The following is a 20,057-nucleotide window of genomic DNA, read 5'->3' as shown; positions in this document are numbered from 1 at the left end:
AACTATCGTATAGAACTGTAAATCTTTATATACTATTCAAACCTGATCTCTAATATAAAGTAGTAAAGTACTATAAACCAATGACCAAGACCCATTCTCACAATGATAAAATACACAAAAACCCGTATTAAAAAAGGTTTCTTGACCAAACACACGCAAATGATGTGTTGTCTATAAATTTATGTATAGAGAGACACAATTAAAGAGTTGCAATTAATCAAACAAATCAGATTATATTAAATATAGAGACTCCAGGAAAAAGAGCAGGAAGCAATGATGGGTCCGTATCAGAAAATGAGCAATGCGTATGCGTACGGAGTGCCCGTGGCTGCGCAGAACACAAACGTGGTGGTGGTGAGTGACGTTTTCTGCTGTCCTTACCCACTCGAGCTGACCGTTAAGAAGAATTGTAAAGGACTCAGCGGTGCCAAGCTGGCGGTTGTCGACCTCGAGTCTAACGTCGTTCTTCGTGTTGACGGTCCTCACCACAGCTTCAACAAGAAACGTGTTCTCCGTGACAACGCCGGTTACCCTCTCCTCACCATGCGCGAGAAGGTGATTGATTACACGTATTAACAAATTTGATTTTCATGTAATCTATATAATAACAAATTTGATTTTCATGTAATCTATATAATAACCGATGTTAATTAGACATATAATAACCGATGTAATCTCCTTGATGCTTCGCTTGTTGATCTGAATTATAGAGGTAACACTTTCACATGGTGGAATAAAAGGAAACGATCTCCGGTGGCCAAAAAGCTTGATCGTATTCTAGTTAATGACAAGTGGACTACCTTGTTTCCCTCTTCCTTGGGAATTTTTGGTGAACCAGATTTTTCTGATCATGTGTGCTGTGGTATAAATCTGATCTCTGCTTCTCCAAGATCAAAAAAGCCTTTCAGGTTTCAAAATTTTCTGCTAAAGAATCAGGACTTTTTACCCTTAATCTGTTATGAGTGGTATTCAACAAGTGTTACTGGCTCTGCTATGTATCGGGTTTCTATGAAGTTGAAGGCCTTGAAGAAGGTAATCAGGGAGTTCAGCAAGCTGAATTACTCTGACATTGAGAAAAGGACAAAGGAAGCCCATGATTGTTTGCTACAGGCACAAAGTAGAATGTTGTCTGATCCTTGCCTTTCTAATGCAGAGTCAGAGTCAGAGGCCAATAGGAAGTGGCATACTCTTGCCGTGGCAGAGGAGAGTTTTTTCTATCAGAGATCCAGTGTAACATGGCTGCGGGAAGGTGACATGAACTCTTCCTATTTTCACAAGATGGCCTCTGCTAGGCAAGCGATGAACCATATACATTATTTGCTTGACCATAATGGAGATCGAATTGAGAGTGAACATGGTATTCAAAATCATTGTGTGGATTATTTCCAGAGGAATCTTGGAGGTGAACAAGGGCAGTCTCTTTTTATCCAAGATGACATCAATAATCTCCTCACTTTTAGATGCTCCTCTGAACAGCAGGCTGCTCTGAACTCTCCTTTCTCTGCGGATCAAATAAAGGCTGCTTTCTTTGATTTACCCAGAAATAAGGCTAGTGGACCAGATGGATTCTCTTCTGAATTTTTTTGTGGCTGCTGGTCTGTTATAGGCCCTGAAGTCGTGGAAGCTGTGCAAGAATTTTTCACCTCTGGAAAGCTTCTGAAGCAATGGAATGCCACAAACCTTGTTCTGATTCCTAAAATCCCAAATGCTGCTTCCATGACGGACTTCAGGCCTATTTCTTGCCTCAACACGGTATATAAGGTTATTTCTAAGCTGTTAGCAGTCAGACTCAAAGCTATTCTGCCTTCTACAATCAGTCATTCTCAATCAGCCTTCATGCCTGGACGCTTATTGCTTGAGAATGTTCTCCTCGCTACTGAGCTGGTCCATGGTTACAATAAGAAGAACATTGAGCCAAGTGCAATGCTTAAAGTCGACCTAAGAAAGGCGTTTGACTCGGTAAGATGGGACTTCATTATATCAACGTTAAGAGCCGTGAACTTCCCAGACAAATTTATTGGTTGGATTAAGGAATGCTTTTCCACTGCTAGCTTTTCTGTGTCAGTCAACGGCAATACTGGAGGTTATTTCAAGAGCACTAAAGGTCTGAGGCAGGGGGATCCTTTGTCCCCTTACTTATTTGTTCTAACAATGGAGGTCTTCACTGCCCTGCTGCAGTCCAGGTACAATTCAGGGTATATCGCCTTTCACCCTAAAACCGCCGAACTCGATATTTCCCATCTGATGTTTGCTGATGATTTGATGATATTTTTTGATGGGAATAGCTCTTCCTTACACGGTATTTATGAAACTCTTGAGGATGTTGCGGGTTGGTCAGGTCTTCATATGAATAGGGACAAGACTCAGCTGTTCCACGCTGGTTTGAGCCATGCTGAATCCAATGCATTGTCTGGCTATGGATTCAAGCATGGGTCTCTACCAGTCCGTTACCTAGGGCTTCCCTTGATGAGTAGAAAGTTGTCTGTTGCAGAGTATGCTCCACTCATTCAGAAAATCACAGCTAGATTCAACTCTTGGGCTGTGCGGTCTTTATCATTTGCTAGAAGAGTGCAGCTGATTGCCTCTGTGATCTCTGGAACTGTGAATTTCTGGGTTTCTACTTTTATCCTTCCTTTAGGATGTATAAGGCAGATTGAGAGACTTTGCTCTCGCTTCTTGTGGTCTGGGAGAATGGACAAGAAAGGCTTAGCTAAGGTTGCATGGTCTAAGGTCTGCTTGCCTAAAAGTGAAGGTGGAATTGGTCTACGACGGTTCGCTGCTTGGAATAGAACTCTGTGTTTGAGAATGATTTGGCTATTGTTTTCTAACAGTGGCTCTCTATGGGTCGCCTGGCATAAGCATCACAATTGCAGTAAAACCACCAGCTTTTGGAACCAAACTGAAAGAGCTACTGATTCTTGGAATTGGAAATGTCTGCTTAGGCTGAGAGGGCTGGCTGAGAGATTTGTCAAGTGCAGCATAGGTGATGGAAGAACAGCCAGCTTTTGGTTTGATAATTGGACTCCCTTTGGCCCACTTATCAAATATATTGGTGATGACGGTCCAAGAAATCTGAGAATTGCCCTAAATGCTAGAGTTATTGATGTCTGCAGTCCTGATGGCTGGATCATCGCTGATCCTCGGTCTGAACAAGCGCTTAACCTTCACATTCATCTAACCAACATTGACAAGCCGTGTGATGCACTAGGCTTGGACTCTTATGATTGGGTGGTGGATAATAAATCTTGCAATGGTTTTTCTTCTTCAAAAACTTGGTCTGTTCTAAGGCCGCGGGCTGAGCCTGTGGACTGGTTGGGTAAGGTCTGGTTCAAAGGCGCTACACCTAAACATGCTTTTCTTATGTGGACTGCCCAACTTGATCGCCTGCCCACAAAAGTCAGACTCGCCACTTGGGGAATGCAGCTGAATACCACATGTGGCCTCTGTTCTCTACAGCCAGAAACTAGAGATCATTTGTTGTTTTCTTGTGATTTTGCTCGCTTTATCTGGCATGCTGTGAGTGTTAGATTACATCTGCCAGCCATCGCCTTTGCTACTTGGACTGACCTCCTCTCTTGGATGTCTGTCAAGAACAATAGATCGCCGACAACTCTCCGTAAGCTTGTCGCCCACTCTGTCATCTATGCAATCTGGAAACAAAGGAATAATCTGCTTCACAACAATGTTTATGTGCTGCCATCAGTAATATTTAAGGAAATCGATCGTGAAGTCAAAAACTCCATCACTGCAAGAAGACTCAAGAAGCGTTTCAGAACGCTTATGAGACATTGGTTGCACTGATTCTATATTTTCAAAAGCTATCTCTTTGCTTTCTTGTTTTATTTTTTTGCCAAGAAACCAACTCAAGGTTGAACTCCATGTAAAACCAAACATTTCATTTATATGATATTTGCCATTTAGCAAAAAAAAAAAAAAAAAAAAAAAAAAAAAAGACATAAATCCGAACTTAAAAACCGAAACCAAGTCCAAACAGTAACAATATTTTTATACCAAATAAAGCACATTAACCCAACATTGATTAAGAATATAGATTTTTTATTATTATTTCAGATTAGTTGCTTGTTTTTACTTCCAATTTTTGTTTTCACCCTATCCCGACCCGAAATTTTGTGAAACCGAACATAAACTGTTTTTGGTGCTACCTGTAAACCACGAAACCAAACCGAAACAAGAAAAAACACGAATGTCCAACCCTCACCGTCATAGTGTAACCGGTTACCATTCCTTAACCGATTGTTTAAATTTATGTAACCAAAAACTATACATGCAGTTGACGTCGTTAAATCACCGATGGACGGTTCACCGAGGAGAAGGCTCTGATCCAACAGAGCTGATGTTCACAGTGCAACGTTCTCATCCTCTTCAATGGAGGGCTCGTCTTGATGTCTTCTTTCTATCTAACCAAGTCCGCAACTTCAGCGTGGTAGGCACTTACTCCGACGACTCTGTCAAAGTTTAACATGCCGACACTCTCATCGCCGAGGTATGTTTCATGATCCTTATCTTTTTATTTTATATTTATCATCCTCACATGCGACATTAATGTTATCAGGTGAAGGAGAAGCCGACATTTGGAGGATATTTCAAAGCGAAACAAGACTTTGTGGTTACTATAAATCCAGGCGTTGACTATGCTTTCGTCGTCTCTCTTCTCGTAATCTTGAGCGAGACCAACTCCATCTTTTAACTCATCCACTATTGTTTCTTTGTTATGTTTCACTTTCCATCTTTACATTTGCATATATAGAAACTGCATATGATTGTGTATATAAATTTGTAATGATATTGTACAAAACGCATTGTATCCTAATAATGCTTTTCAAATGTTACGGGACTATGATGATTTCAAGTCACATTACAAACAAAGATTACAACACACAACAGTATAATCATATTCTTGTATACGAGCTACATGTCTAAAGTCGTCAAATCTTAGGCTAAGAATCTCAAAGACCTTCTTTGAAGGAGAATCCTGGTATATTGTTAGTTCACTCTCTTGGTCTGGCAAGCCATAGAGAGCTAAGAGCGCGTAACCGCAATGAATAATTGTGTACTGCTAGGAGAGCACGCGCCGATTGTCGGGTTGTTAATATTCTTACCATTTGTTGATATGTTTGTAGCCTTAAGTTATCAGCCTGCCACAAACAAAAAGATGTGCTATCAAATGACTGCATAATACTTTTTTCATTTGATGTAAACAACACAATTTTAACATACCTGGCGGATAAATCCTTCAAGAGTACCTAACTTCCCCATAGCCATGGCCATCTGACCCATGTAGCTAGCTACATTCCCTGATGAACTCGAACCGAGAGTCCCGCTCGATAAAGTATCAGCGAGTGATTGCTGTAAGTTATCCATCCCTTGAGACAAAGCATCTTCTGCTTGTTGAGAAGACTGTTGCAAGTTATTTATGTCTAGTGATTGTTGTTCTGTCAACGGCTCCAACTGATTCGCTATAAGCTGTAGTAAAGAAGTAAAAAGTTTGAAAACTTGCTAGTGAAGAGACAAGATAAACTGAAACCGGTCGGTGTGTTTCTTACCTTGAGAAGTTCTGATGAACGGAAACCACCGAGCCACAAGAAACATCTCTCAGCTGGTGTTTTCCACATCCCTGATAATAAATGGAAGACATCATTCTTAGCTGCGTTGCCTTTTATCCTGTAAAGCTCCTCATAGTGAGCTATTACTCCATCTACAATTATCCGAAGCTCAGAATCAGTCGCGTGAGAATCTAAAGCAGAACTCAGCTCCTTCATCTGTCTGTTTTTATCTTCCTGCCATCGTCTGTATTCTGCATCAAATGCCATTGCCCCTGTAGAGAACCATTAATAAATCAACACCATCAACCAAACGAGTCCTTGCTCTACTTGATAAACAACAAAACTAAAATTTTCAACCACATCATCAATAAATGGTTATATACAACTATTTCATCAAATTCCATAGAAAACATGCACCAAAAATAACTGTTTGGATAGAGATTCAGCCAACTCACCATCTCCAGTGGTAGAATGGGCTTGGTCTCCAGAGCTTGAGATAAAGACACCCTAAGATTAAGGGAAAATGCTTATGTATGCAGAAGAGCAAATATCTACAAAAAATATATATAGCTGAACACAGTTAAAACCTGTTGCCTTGCTCTTTGCAGCTCCTGCTCAAGTTGTGTTAACTTCAATCGGCTGTTCTCTAGCTGCTGAACATATGCCTAAAAGTGAAGTAACCATTGGACATCTTAGAGTTTGCAAATAGCTTGTAAAAAAAACATAAAAAAGAATTGAAACAATGAAACATAAATCTAAGCATACTTTCTTCCTCAATCTGCTTTTCCTTGCAGCCTCACGGTTTTGAGCGAGCCTACGAAGCGTCTGTTGATTACAATAAACAAGAAAAAACATAACTGAAAGGTTCAATTACAAAAACAAAAAACTCTTGCAATATAGAGATGTCTATATTCACCTTTTGATCCATTTTACTCTTTGAACGGTCACTAGAATCAGAAGCACCAATACCCAAATGCCCTTCATCGAACTGCATAAATACTGTTTTGCTTCAAAACTATGGCCATTTAATGAACATAAAGAAGCAACACCTAACAATTTTACAAGCTAACCATTAGGTTATTATGATCTGTCTCTCCATCTGTTGAGACTGATGTTCTTGGACTAGTATCTCCCATTTTTCTTTTCTTCCAAATCTCAGTTACTAAATCATCAGACAAAAACCGATTGTCAAAGTAAGATGGTAAACAGAAACCAAAAATTAGAGTTATAGAGAAACAAAACATATTTTAACCTGATGACATATAGAGAGACTAAAAAAGGTATCTCTTTCATAAAGATCCAAACGACTAAACTTAACATAGTGACCTGAAGAACTTTTGAGTAGTCAAAGCCAGAGAATCAAAGTAAATTATAAGCACACCTATATGATTTGAAGTGAGAACCAACGGAATATCATAGCACAAAGATCTTCGTGAGGTGAAACAGTAACTATTGTGAACATTAGACTGAAGTAGAGCTAAAAGATTCAGAATTTAGCACACTAGCCCCGGAAATTCGAGCCTGTTAACATCTAATCTCAACCAATTTGACTTAAATAGTGTCCCAACCAATGATTTGGTTCCTGAACACGTTCATAAAGCAAAAAGGAAAAAGCCCTCAATGAAAAAAAGCAATCATGAAAGCAGAGGCAGAGAATAAGAAAACTGAAGAAGTAAATCCCTTAAGACTATTGAAGGAGAAACTAACCTGAAGAATGGATTTGCTTGAGCTTAACCACAAACAAGGGTTGCTAGTAAAAAAAAAAGGATTGAAACAAAGATCCGAGAAAATTCCAATCACCAAAGACGTGGTCTTTGTCTAAAACCCACCAGATATGAATATCAATCAACAACAAAGGTTACTACTTTTGTCTCTACCTTCTTTGAGGTATTTTAGTTTGTACGATCTTCTTTTTATTTTATTTTCCCGGTCTCTGAACAAAAACAGGAATGGAAGACGAACTCAAGTGATGGTGGACCTCTAGATGCTGAGGGCTTAAATAAAAGTCCTCTGTCTGAAAATGCAAACACTGTTTGACAACAACAAAAAAAAAAATTATTCTTGGTTTTGACAATGACATGTCCCTTTTTTTTATTAACAAAAATAGTTAACGATTTTTAAGGTAATTTTATGTTCTTAATGCGCTTGTTTAGTCACTCTTTTTAACTAAAGATTGTATAACATTATGGAAAGCAAAACTATGGAGATTAGTTTTCATCTGTTTGAAATTTACATTATAATTCCCGTAAAGATTTAAGACACAAGCGATGAAACCACAAAACTCAAAATAAAATCTTTATATTGTTAAATGATGATTACAAGTACAGAAGTTGCAAGGTTAAAACACCTTTACCACACACAAAGTAACAAAAAAAAAACAAACAAAAATTCAATAACCTTTCTAAGATAATCGAAGATGATATATAAACATTGAACTTTTTAAATGCTAAATTAAAAACTGAAGGCTACAGCTAAAACAACATGAATTACCACAACCATGTAGAAACCCTACAGACAAAAGAGTCTTTGTTTCCCAGAAATTTGCTTATTTGTTGATGGATTTGGTAAGATGAATCTCTGACAAGTGTTGATTAATAGTCTCTCCTGGTTTGTGTCCCATATGGATTTTGTACAGCTGACTGATAGTGACCAAAATACAGTTTCACTCTCTGGGTCGAGCAAGCCACAAGGAGCTAAGAGCTCGTAGCCGTGAGAAGTAATCATGAATTGCAAGTAGAGCACGCGCTGACTGTCGTGTTGTTAATACTCTTATCATCTGTTGCAGTGTTTGTAGTCTCAAATTATCAGCCTGCCACCACCAACCAAGAGACGATTATAACCCTGTTGATATAATATATATTCTTAAGATATCATCTCAATAACATCACAAGTGTTGTACCTGGCGGATAAATCCTTCGAGGGTACCTAACTTTCCCATTGCCATGGCCATCTGACCCATGTAGCTCGCCACATTCCCTGATGAGCTTGAACCAAGAGTCCCGCTCGATAAAGTATCAGCTAGAGACTGTTGTAAGCTCTCCATCCCTTGAGACAAAGCATCTTCAGCCTGTTGCGATGTCTGTTGCAAGTTATTTATGCCCATCAACTGTCTCTCTGTCATTGGCTCCAACTGATTCGCCAGAAGCTGTTTCAACACATTTTTCATTACAACCATTCTTTTTATGTTCTATGCAAAACAGATGTAACCGGTGAAGACAAAATGAAATTTGACCTGACCTTGAGAAGTTCGGATGAACGAAAGCCACCGAGCCACAAGAAACATCTTTCAGCTGGTGTTTTCCACATGCCAGATAGCAAGTGAAATACATCATTCTTAGCTGCATTGCTCTTTATCCTGAAAAGCTCTTCATAGTGAGCCATCACACCATCAACTATTATTCGAAGCTCAGAATCACCTGCATGCGCATTCAGAGCAGACCTCAGCTCGTTCATTTGCTTGTTCTTTTCTTCCAACCACCGTGAGTGTTCAGCATCAAACGCCAAAGCACCTGAAATTAAAAAGTTATACATGATCAAGAACAAACCCATGAGATTCGTCATCTTGTAAATCTAAATCTACACCAGTGCTAATTAGATGAACAGTTTTTGCTATCAGAACCACGTCAGTCTGCCATTGACTCTTATAAGAGCAAGTGGATATAATAATCTTATCCACAAATTACAAGCAATAAAAAAAAAAACACTATGAAAGCTAAGGGAGAATAAGCAGCCAACCATTTCCACCAGTAGCATGGGCTTGGTCTCCTGTGCTTGAAATGAAGACGCCCTAAAAGAGAGAAATTTTCGTTTATGTATACAGAATCACAAAAGAATAACCAATAGAAATAAGAAAACAAATTTGAACCTGCTGTCTTGCTCTTTGCAGCTCCTGCTCAAGCTGGGTAAGTTTCAAGCGGCTGTTCTCCAGCTGCTGAACATACGCCTATGGAGGGACCAATTAAAAGAACTTAAAATAGTAGAAAATAGCTATGCTTCTCGGGATGCAACAATTTAGAAAAGAAGAAAAGTAATAAAACAAAGAACCAACAGAAGGTTTTACCTTCTTCCTCAATCTGCTTTTCCTTGCTGCCTCACGGTTTTGAGCAAGCCTACGAAGGGTCTATGGATCAAAATATAAGGAAACAAAAAAGATTATACATTGGCTCAATGAAAATAATGATCTTATCTACAGAGATGGACATATCACCTTTTGATCCATCTTGCCCTTCGATCGGTCACTCGAATCAGAAGCAGCATTATTCACTAGTGCTCCCTCCGACTGCATAAAATTTACACCAGAAAAATTTACCGGTCCATCGAAATCAAAATCAAAATCGTTTGAAGAACATAAGTGAGAGATATAGATTATGAGCTAACCCCAAGATCAGGATGATCTGTGTCTTCATCTGTTGAGACATCAGTTCTCGGACTGGTATCAGCCATATTACTTTCTCACCACTTTTCTGTACTAACACTTGATAACAAAGACAATATCCACTTGTGGCCTCTCTTTTAGTAACAACTTCTTGAGAATTCTTTAGTGTGCACAGACTGCCAGGATTCGGAAAAAATTAAGAAAAAGAAAAAGACAGAAAGAAAGAAATTAGGTGATAGAAGCTATAGAGAATAAAAGAAAGATTAAGACACCTTACAAGAAGAATCAATAGGAAATGAATCAAGAACAAATGTTGATCATCCGGACCATTGGCTGTGCTGAATGAGCACAAAAAACATTTGCTAACATAGTTTTCAATTATGTCCTACAAAAAGAACGCTAAAGAGTCCTTTACTTATTCAACACAGAAGTGTCCTAAGGAGAAATCTACTAACTACCAAAACCCAAAAGTCACAAACTCAAATATATAAGAATATCCCACCAAATGTGTACCAAAATGCAAAAGTTATGAACAAAAGCAAGCTAATTAAATGTGGATGTCACTTGAAAGAACAATAGAACATCTAGTTGCAACAAAAAAATCAATGAAGACCCTTTGTGTAGCAAACTGAAAATACTGATACACCAACATAGTCATAGAAAAAAAAACAACCTTTAAAGCAATTCATGAAACCCAATCAGACAAGAAGCTTGAACAATCTAGAAACCCTCGACGACTTGAGACCTTAAGCTTAGACCGCGGATCAAAGTCAAAACCAGTGAGAGTTAAGAAGGTGGCACAGTTGAAAATGCCTGAGTTTGGAAGTTAGGCACAGTCACAAACCATTTCAATTCAGTTTTAATGACACTGAAGTAGCTTGGTTTGCAATTCTAGTCAGAACAAAAATCTATTCAGTATTGACATCCGAGTTGACTCAATTCCTACTCACTACTCAGTATTCATATCCGAGTAAAATAAAAAAGCTAAACTCTAAATCTAGCACCAGCAAAAACTTGGCATGAAGCTGCAACTATGAATTCAAACCAAGAAACAGAATTTAAGAGATAAACATTTAAATCCAAAATATCAGAATTAGATGATTTTGGTTGCTCAAAATTAAGAACAAAATGACCAATAAATAAATAAAAAGCTGAACTCTTTAAGCTTCAGAAAGTCAACTAGGTTTAACTTCAAAGGCAACACACGAAGTTAACAAGTAGCTTCTTAGGACTGTGAAGCAACAGACAAACAAACAAAAAAAGGAGAAAACCCTAGAAAAAAATGTTGGCTTGATGAAGAAACTGACCTGGAAAAACGAAATCTTTGAGGAGCAGAAGTAAAGGGTTTGATTCGAAATCGGATTGAAACAAAGAAGAAGCAGAGAGAGACACGATCCGAAATTCCAATCTCCGAGACGTCGTTTTGTCTACAAATCTACCAGTTCCCAAAGACCCTCGACGAAAACTTAACGGGAAATATCAAACTAAACCCTCTACTCTTTCTTTTACCATAATCCAACCCTATTATCTTTATATTTACAAAAACCACCCCTTCGTTTCACCTTATTGGTGGTACTTGTCATCAATGATTCGCTGCTTTTTTCACTCTCACTCACACTTGTTCACTCATTCAGCAGACCCTCTATCTCTCATTAATGGCTACCAGATTCAAGCACCAATTCTCAATCTCACTAGCCTTCACATTCTTCTTCTTCACCAAGACCTTCTCTTTCACAGAAACCGAGGAACTTGGTAATCTTCTCAGATTCAAAGCCTCCATTGATGATCCAAAGGGCTCTCTTTCAGGTTGGTTAAACACTTCTTCTTCTCACCATTGTAACTGGACTGGTATCACATGTACCAGAGCTCCTTCTCTTTACGTCTCTTCCATTAATCTTCAAAGTTTGAATCTTTCTGGTGAAATCTCTGACTCCATTTGTGACCTCCCTTACCTCACTCACCTTGACCTCTCCTTAAACTTCTTCAATCAGCCAATCCCACTTCATTTGTCTCGTTGTCTTACTTTAGAGACTCTTAATCTCAGCTCTAATCTCATTTGGGGCACAATCCCTGATCAGATTTCTGAGTTTAGTTCCTTGAAAGTTCTTGACTTTAGCAGCAACCATGTCGAGGGTAAGATTCCTGAAGATTTAGGGTTATTGTTCAATCTGCAAGTTCTCAACTTGGGAAGTAATTTGCTTACTGGTATCGTTCCTTCTGCAATTGGGAAGCTAAGTGAGCTCGTTGTTCTTGATTTGTCTGCAAACAGCTATTTGGTTAGTGAGATTCCTTCTTTTATTGGGAAACTAGACAAGCTTGAACAGCTTCTGTTGCATAGGTCAGGGTTCCATGGAGAGATTCCCTCTTCGTTTGTTGGTTTGACAAGTTTGAAAACGTTGGATCTGTGTCTGAACAACCTGAGTGGTGAGATTCCTCGATCGGTAGGGCCTTCTCTCAAAAACTTAGTGTCTCTTGATGTCTCACATAATAAGTTATCTGGCTCTTTCCCTAGTGGCATTTGCAGTGGTAAAAGGCTCATTAACCTTTCTCTGCATTCGAATTTCTTTGAAGGGTCATTGCCTAACTCCATTGGTGAATGCCTTAGTCTGGAGATGTTTCAAGTGCAGAACAATGGATTCTCTGGTGAGTTTCCAGTTGTGTTATGGAAATTACCCAAGATTAAGATTATTAGAGCGGATAATAATCGGTTCACAGGTCAAGTGCCTGATTCTGTGTCTTTGGCTTCTGCATTGGAGCAAGTTGAGATAGACAACAATTCTTTTTCTGGTGAAATCCCACATGGTCTTGGACTGGTTAAGAGCTTGTACAAGTTTTCTGCTTCAGAAAACGGGTTTGGTGGGGAGTTACCGCCGAATTTTTGTGACTCACCTGTTCTTAGTATTGTAAACATCTCTCACAATAGGCTCTTAGGGAAGATCCCAGAACTGAAGAATTGCAAGAAGCTTGTCTCTTTGTCTCTAGCAGGCAATGCATTTACTGGAGAAGTCCCGCCATCACTTGCTGATTTACATGTTCTGACTTATCTTGATCTATCTGATAATAGTCTTACTGGTTTGATTCCTCCAGACTTACAGAACCTGAAGCTTGCTCTCTTCAACGTGTCATTCAATAGATTATCAGGTGAGGTACCTCACTCTCTGGTTTCCGGGTTACCAGCTTCCTTTCTGCAAGGAAATCCCGAGCTTTGTGGACCCGGTTTACCCAATTTTTGCTCCTCTGATCGGTCTAGCTTCCATAAAAAAGGTGGTAAAGCGTTGGTGCTAGCTTTGATATGTTTAGCACTTGCTATTGCCACTTTACTCGCGGTGTTATATCGGTATTCTCGAAAGAAAGTGCAATTTAAGAGTACTTGGCGCTCAGAGTTTTATTATCCCCTCAAGTTAACCGAGCATGAGTTGATGAAAGTGGTGAATGAATGTCCTTCCGGGAGTGAAGTATACGTTCTCAGTTTATCAAGTGGGGAGTTAATAGCTGTGAAGAAGCTTGTGAACTCTAAGAATATATCCTCGAAAGCTCTGAAAGCTCAAGTGAGAACCATAGCAAAGATACGGCATAAGAACATTACTCGAATTCTTGGGTTTTGTTTCACTGATGAATTGATCTTCTTGATCTATGAGTTCACACAAAATGGTAGCTTACATGATATACTATCGAGACCTGGCGACCGACTTCCGTGGAGCATTAGATTGAAGATAGCGCTAGGTGTTGCTCAAGCATTGGCATACATTAGCAAAGATTATGTGCCACACTTACTCCATAGGAACCTAAAGTCAGCAAACATTCTCTTGGACAAAGATTTCGAACCCAAGCTCTCTGATTTTGCTCTTGACCATATCGTTGGAGAAACTGCTTTTCAGTCTCTGGTACATGCAAACTCCAACTCCTGCTATACTGCACCAGGTAAATGTCTAGGACGACTGAATTTTTCTGGTATGGTGTTCTGAAACCTTTAGTGATTTCTTTCTTGATGTGATTCAGAAAACAATTACAGCAAGAAAGCAACAGAAGATATGGATGTTTACAGTTTTTGGTGTTGTACTACTAGAACTTGTAACGGGGCAAAGAGCAGAGGAAGTGGAAGAAGGCGCATCTAGGGAGTCCCTTGACATAGTGAAGCAGGTCAGGAGGAAGATAAACCTGACAGATGGAGCTGGGCAAGTTCTTGACCAAAAGATCTTGTCCGATTCTTGCCAATCAGAGATGCTAAAGACCTTAGATGTTGCTCTAGATTGTACCGCCGTTGCTGCAGAGAAACGACCTTCATTGGTTCAAGTTATTAAAGCGCTTGAGGGTATTAGTTCTTCTGTCTCAGCTTCTGCTGAGAAGCTTCCAGTTTCCGCATAAATAATTAACCAAGAGAGACCATTTCTTAGCTCTGGTTTTTACTCAAAAATGAAGCTTTTATTGAAACGGTCCAAGAGCAAGATGGTATGTTTTGTTTGTGTAACATACGAGTATGTATTAATGTACATTGGTCATTTGATGTTCAAGGATAATAAGAATTGGATTTTGAGTGTACTTCCCAATGAGCTTTGAATTTCTGCAGGCGCTTTCTGGTCATTTAAGCCAGGTTTAGGCTCCAAGGAGTCTGTATCTTTCGTTAGTCTGAGAAAAATTGATGGTATCCTTTTCTTCAGCCCCTTTAAGGATGTTGTAGTATGGAGGAGATCTTGATGTTTCTACCTCCTCGTTGCGGCTGTATCCTTTTTTTTGTGTCATAGAAAGCTTAAGTGTGACACTGAACTCTGCAACAATGTCTGTCAAGTGGCTACAAGAAGGGAGATAATATGAAACCGGATTGACTTGCCGAGGAAAGCATCTAGTTGCATCTCCAGATGAGCTTCTACTCTCAAGTATGCTCTGGAAACACAGAAACAACATAGTTTTAGGCTTGTAGCAAGAGAACTTCTATTTGTATCTAGTCACTGAAGGGCTGAAAAAAGTAGACCAACCTGAGCATTGAGTTCCTCAAGAACAGTTCCTGGAACAGGGTACGGGCAAAATTCATCCGGGGTGAAATTGCATAACATCCTTTTTATCAAACTCAGGCCAATTGATGGGCAGACCTGCGAAACGCAATCAAAATATAAGCTGGAAGCTAGATGAAAAAACGAAGCGACTAATAAAAATTGTGGCTCGCAGCGTTAATAAGCAGTACTAAAGCATGAAGCATACATACCTCATCTCTGGTGGAACTATCCACAAGCATTTCTTTTGGAAGCATAAGGAGATCACTCAGTTCATTGAGCAAATGGAAAGGTTTAAATGTCTCATCTCCTCTTTGCATTTGTTGCTCCTTTTCCGAAGAATGATCAACATCGAGCTCAAAGATGTCTGTCAGCAATCTCGACCAGTAGCCAATCTGTAGAAACGTTTTGTATTAGCATACATAACTCGTGAGTTTCAAGCTGGAAAGTTCTACAAATTTTCTTCAGATGAAAAGTTTGAAACCAAAGTAGTAAGCTGGGAAAAAGGGACATGTACGATTTAAAATGTTCTACGTGAATACCGTGTTTTTTAGTTTCACCCCAGATTCAAAGCTCAAAACCCCTGCTGGAATTGGCAGAACTCTTGAGTCAGCAATGGGATCAGAGGCAGAGTCTGTCGGTATCTGATGAGCCCACTCACGGAGAATAGCATTGAACATAGCCACATCAAGTCTTACAATGCATTGCTCCATTACCTAGTTAGACAGAACATGTCATTTCAGTCCAGAAGAGAAACCAACATTCCACTGGAAGAAAGGAAGGAAAAAAGAGTGTACCATTCTGATCAATACATGCAAACAACCACATTGACGCCTTGTTGCTTGAACAGGACAGAGCAGCTGAAGAGCCTCCTCAAAAGCCTTTTTCCATAGGTTAACAGAAAAGCTCTCTTGTAACCGGTCACATGTTGCTGGTTCTGAAAAATTACCGATCATTTCACCCATCGTCGAATCTACTCCTTGAGGTCTCATATGAACCATCATTACCTAACAGAGGGAGTGGGAAGCAAAAGCTATTTAACATCTGCAGCTTACTTTTGAGAAAGGATGATCCATGGCTTTTTTTTGTTTTTACCTGTGACCATATAGATTCAACTGCTTGGGTAAATAAACATGATTCAACTCTTCTTAATGCCACTATCAGAGTTCTCACATTGGTCCAATCTTCTTCAAGAGAATTTAGTCCTTTTAGATTTGTGCCACCAAATTCCTGTGAAATGATCTCTCGCAACATGACAGTGTTGGACAACCAGTAAGTTAACCTGAGCCATAGAAAAGACAAGCAAAACAATAAGGTTAACCAGAACCTATGGGAACATATGTACAAGAAGAAGAAACATCTATTTTTATTACCTCGATACATCACTTCCAGAGGATTTTAGCAACAAGGACAGACCAGACACAATGTTTTTGGTTACTGAGATTAACTTGTTTTCACTCTGATTTTTTCTAGCAAGTGCATAGAGTCTAGAAAGGTCTCTTGCAGGTTTGTGCAGCTTGTGTGATGAGCTCTCATGTTCTGGAAATACAGAGTATAGTGACATCTCAAGAGCAGCAACTTCTCTCAGCTCTTCTTCAAGTTTCTCGATTCGAGTTTCCATGGTCTCAATCTTTTGAGCTAAGACTTTCTCCACTTCACTCCTTTTGTTCTCCTTGTACACAAGTGTTTCATTGTCACTTTCAGTGTTATTAACGCTATTCAAGGCATCTTCAAACTCATCATCTTCTTTCGCCTCCTCAAAAGACGTGGAATCAACTGGTGAAGCAGGAGAGAGAGCCCTGTGGTTTTCAGAGCTTCTATAAGATGAGAATTCAGACAAAGCTTTTGCCTGACTTTTACTTGATCTTACGGTCTTTCTAGCAGAGCCGTGGAAGGTATTGGATCGAGATCTAACCGAATCACCAATGTTGGTACGTCCTTTAGATGTAAAGGGTGTATCCTGAGAGCTTTTGCTCTTGGAAACCATTGATGGCCTTTCTGATTTCTTATCTTCATGGGAAAACAAATCACCTTGAGAAGAAAACACAGAATCATTGTTTGTTTCAGTGTCTGATTCATCACCATTACCTTCTTCTTGACAATCCACCAGATTCCCATCATTTCTTGATTTATCATTAGCATCATCCATGTAATGCACATTCACATTGTCATAGACTTCAGAAGACTCTGATCCAGTAGTTGAATCAGTTACAGCTATTGATGAAGGCTCAGAAGCAGTCGCATCTAAAACTCTGGAAACCAGCTGAGCCGCATTCAACGGTTTCAAACCATTCCCTTTACTACTACTACGCGGTTTCTGATCTTTCTTCGCTGAATTGGTACTGGTTCTTGGCTGCGAGTGAGTCGAAGTTCTTGGCCTCTCGAATCTCTTCATCGCCTTCTAATCCACAATAACCACCTGGAAAAATCTCTGCAGAGACTAACAATAAAGTTGAACTAGATTCTCAAAATCACATTCTGCAGAAGAAAGCAAGAAACTTTATTGTCTTAGTCAAAAAAAAGAAAAGTCGGATAAGATAAGAAGGCTGAGATATTCATCATGATGATAATAATCTTGAGAAGCAAGCAAGAGAACATGAGAGCACAAGGTTGCTCACACTTTACGGACATTATTAGCTTGGTTTTAACTCGTGACAGCAACAGATGTTTCCTCACAGACAAACAAACATTTCATTCATTCATGAGATCCCACTATTCATATACTACTATACTCATTAAAATACTAGCTAGTATTAATAATTAACTCAAGTTGCATACAAGTTTTTTTTTTTTTGGCCGCTAACCACGACACATGGGGGCATTAACAACATATGAGCACGTCTTACCATTACTTAATTCAACACACACACAAAAAAGACTCTGTCTCTCTCTGTTGATCGGATTCTAATGAGATTGATGAAGCTAACAATGATGATGCATAAATGAAAATTGGAGAAATCTGTGAGTGATGATGATGCAATGAATGTTACCTGAAACAAAGAAACCGGTGCGAGATCCAAGTTTGGTGATTTGAGTCGGAATCAAGAAAAGAGCAGAGAATTAAGAGAAGAATGGGAGGATTTTAAGGGAATAACAACAGTTATTGTTTTTGTGAGTGTGACTCGATCGGGTTTAAAAGAGGATTACGTCTTTTTCTATCTCTCTGGATCGGTCGGTGATTAGTTTAATCAATATAGGATGAATCGGTTACACCTACAGGTCGTCATCTTCCCAAGAAGACGTTTTACCACATTTTTTGGCCGCGGTTCCTTATTTTATATACGTTAAATTTATGTATTTCCAAATTAATATTTTTGGATCCCAAAAGTTTGTGTTATCCACGAGACATACAAAAAATGACACGAATGAACAATGGTATAAAAAAAACAATAAATAGAAAGAAATATGGGAAATTGAATGATTACCTTTGTACAAGGGCCGGTCCTAGGATAGTAGAGGCCTAAAGCATATTTTCATATATGACCCTTCTTAAATATATAATATTAGGTAATTCATAGAATGTAAAAAAAAAAAAAAAAAAATTATGCTCATTTGGGGGTTCGAACTCAGGATTAAGACAAGTCCAAAGGACTACGTAACCATCTTAGCTAACGAAAAAGCTTTGTATTATAGCCCATATTTTTAGAATATAAAGTGTGGCCTAAAGCACATGCTTCACCTGCTTTATGGGCCGGGCCTGCCTTTGTATACAATGTTAGAAGTAGAACTAGGATTTAATTAGTATTATTTTACTGAAGTATGTATTGGTTTAAATTTGAAAAAGTGTAAATTATAAAAATATAACATTTTTTTTTTTTTAATCTAAAAATATAACATTTATATATTACTAAAAACAATATTTCCTTATTAACAAACAAAAAACGAATGAATGTGTTTACATGCATTAAAAATCACATGAATGTGTGTAGCTAGCTACAAAGGAAAGAAGAAAATGGTTAAACATGTGGGATCTCTAGAGTGTGTGATATTCCATGAATTACAAATTCTGAAGAAGAGAACATATCTGGATCTACAATCTCAACTCCAGAAATCATGAAATCTCCAGATGACGAATTGACATTTCTTCTGGTGATTGTCAGATCTTGGTAAGGATCCAATGTCTTCACTGAGGCTTTATCAGGCATTGATGCAAAATCTTTGTTTGTTAGCCGTTGAGCAAGAATGTGATGTCTCACAACTTCATACAGAAACGGAGAAGCAGATGACAACGAGACCAGATTCGGTGTGGCTAGAATCGTTACACCGGTCAGGTTCTTGTGATGATGATCGTTCACAATCCTATTGAGAACAGAGTGCAGTCCAATTGCAAATGGCACAAACCCATTTGAACTTAGGAGCTGAACAATCCGAATCCAGTCTATGTTAACCGGAACTTCGTCGTTGTCACTGGTTTTGTTTCTTGTATCAGATTGACATAAAGATGTCTGGAGAAGATGATCACTGTGAGGTTGCAGAGGAGAGAATGGTCCAAGAACTCCGTGAATGACCAATGAATCTCCAAGAAACATGTCGGGATGTGAGATACGGACATGATTCACTTCTGCTGTTCTTGATTCTTGATCTACGGTGGAGATTTGAACACTCTTGTGGTGGAGAAGCGTTGAGAGACAGGTTCCTTGAGGCTTCTTAAGAAGGTCGTTCATCGGAAGCATATGAGGGAGTGTGTGATACTGAAGAAGCTGCTTGAGAAACAAAGGATGAAGAGATGACGTGTTGAAGAAGGAAGCATCTTCGATGGCAAAGAGGGTTGTGTTAGGAGAAGAAGAGAGGAAGATCTCAGGGGAGATGTGGAGAAGGGTGGCGATTGCTTTGAAATTGGATTGGCGTAGAGCGTTTGAGGCGTTTAAAGAGAGAGAAGACGAAGAGGAAGAAGAAGCAATGGGTATGGTGGGTTCGGAATCTGGAGGTGAACGTAGAGTGCTTGAGATGGCCATGAAAGCTAAAGCAACGGAGAGGACGAAGTAGACGAAGCAATCTGATGAACAACAACCCATCACTTCAGACAAAAGATAAATTCTAATCGTTTCGTGGAGAAGAAGATAGTTCGTCAAAGAAATGTTTTCTTTGAGAAATTTTGGATTAGCAAAAAGAGTTTTTCTATTTTACCGT

The 20,057-nt window shown here is 39.1% G+C and overlaps 5 protein-coding genes across 14 annotated transcripts; 1 reads left to right on the top strand and 4 right to left on the bottom strand.

The window, feature by feature from the left end:
* Positions 1 to 4,763: 4,763 nt before the first annotated feature.
* Positions 4,764 to 7,554, bottom strand: LOC9307313 (transcription factor TGA5). 4 transcript variants are annotated; one of them, XM_021020120.1, is made up of 10 exons: positions 7,272 to 7,554; positions 6,946 to 7,146; positions 6,635 to 6,726; positions 6,481 to 6,552; positions 6,330 to 6,389; positions 6,152 to 6,229; positions 6,020 to 6,071; positions 5,565 to 5,836; positions 5,239 to 5,484; positions 4,764 to 5,156 (listed from the first exon to the last, which is right to left on the bottom strand). In XM_021020120.1, the coding sequence occupies exons 3-10, from the start codon at positions 6,698 to 6,700 to the stop codon at positions 5,010 to 5,012; spliced, it is 993 nt and encodes a 330-aa protein (XP_020875779.1). In that variant the 5' UTR covers positions 6,701 to 6,726; positions 6,946 to 7,146; positions 7,272 to 7,554; the 3' UTR covers positions 4,764 to 5,009. The 4 variants fall into 4 exon arrangements, with proteins under 4 accessions (XP_020875779.1, XP_020875777.1, XP_020875778.1 ...); XM_021020118.1 differs by having other exon boundaries at positions 6,635 to 7,146; XM_021020119.1 differs by lacking the exon at positions 6,946 to 7,146.
* A 278-nt stretch (positions 7,555 to 7,832) lies between these two features.
* On the bottom strand, positions 7,833 to 11,410 carry LOC9309354 (transcription factor TGA2). 4 transcript variants are annotated; one of them, XM_021020124.1, is made up of 10 exons: positions 11,247 to 11,410; positions 9,942 to 10,115; positions 9,772 to 9,843; positions 9,625 to 9,684; positions 9,430 to 9,507; positions 9,300 to 9,351; positions 9,004 to 9,073; positions 8,802 to 8,919; positions 8,464 to 8,709; positions 7,833 to 8,373 (listed from the first exon to the last, which is right to left on the bottom strand). In XM_021020124.1, the coding sequence occupies exons 2-10, from the start codon at positions 10,005 to 10,007 to the stop codon at positions 8,227 to 8,229; spliced, it is 909 nt and encodes a 302-aa protein (XP_020875783.1). In that variant the 5' UTR covers positions 10,008 to 10,115; positions 11,247 to 11,410; the 3' UTR covers positions 7,833 to 8,226. The 4 variants fall into 4 exon arrangements, with proteins under 4 accessions (XP_020875783.1, XP_020875781.1, XP_020875784.1 ...); XM_021020122.1 differs by having other exon boundaries at positions 8,802 to 9,073; XM_021020125.1 differs by having other exon boundaries at positions 8,802 to 9,073; positions 9,625 to 9,673.
* Positions 11,411 to 11,522: 112 nt separating this feature from the next.
* Positions 11,523 to 14,478, top strand: LOC9307312 (probably inactive leucine-rich repeat receptor-like protein kinase At5g06940). The gene is given in 3 exon segments (XM_021020113.1): positions 11,523 to 13,860; positions 13,939 to 13,985; positions 13,987 to 14,478. Coding segments are annotated over 3 exon segments (2,631 nt in total). The 5' UTR covers positions 11,523 to 11,594; the 3' UTR covers positions 14,305 to 14,478.
* LOC9307311 lies at positions 14,416 to 18,228 on the bottom strand. Of its 4 annotated transcripts, none has more exons than XM_021020115.1 (8): positions 17,918 to 18,228; positions 16,301 to 17,405; positions 16,023 to 16,209; positions 15,725 to 15,934; positions 15,470 to 15,643; positions 15,140 to 15,322; positions 14,913 to 15,026; positions 14,416 to 14,820 (listed from the first exon to the last, which is right to left on the bottom strand). In XM_021020115.1, exons 2-8 carry the CDS (start codon positions 17,320 to 17,322, stop codon positions 14,533 to 14,535), a joined length of 2,178 nt encoding a protein of 725 aa, XP_020875774.1. In that variant the 5' UTR covers positions 17,323 to 17,405; positions 17,918 to 18,228; the 3' UTR covers positions 14,416 to 14,532. The 4 variants fall into 4 exon arrangements, with proteins under 4 accessions (XP_020875774.1, XP_020875773.1, XP_020875775.1 ...); XM_021020116.1 differs by having other exon boundaries at positions 14,446 to 14,820; positions 16,301 to 17,367; XM_021020117.1 differs by having other exon boundaries at positions 14,446 to 14,820; positions 16,301 to 17,358.
* A 543-nt stretch (positions 18,229 to 18,771) lies between these two features.
* Positions 18,772 to 20,057, bottom strand: LOC110227882 (fasciclin-like arabinogalactan protein 21). The gene has a single exon (XM_021023788.1). It carries the CDS (start codon positions 19,940 to 19,942, stop codon positions 18,884 to 18,886), a length of 1,059 nt encoding a protein of 352 aa, XP_020879447.1. The 5' UTR covers positions 19,943 to 20,057; the 3' UTR covers positions 18,772 to 18,883.

This window comes from Arabidopsis lyrata, assembly GCF_000004255.2.
Source record: "Arabidopsis lyrata subsp. lyrata unplaced genomic scaffold ARALYscaffold_6, whole genome shotgun sequence".
NCBI classification, from domain to species: domain Eukaryota; kingdom Viridiplantae; phylum Streptophyta; class Magnoliopsida; order Brassicales; family Brassicaceae; genus Arabidopsis; species Arabidopsis lyrata.
This window is presented reverse-complemented; position numbering and strand designations above follow the sequence as displayed.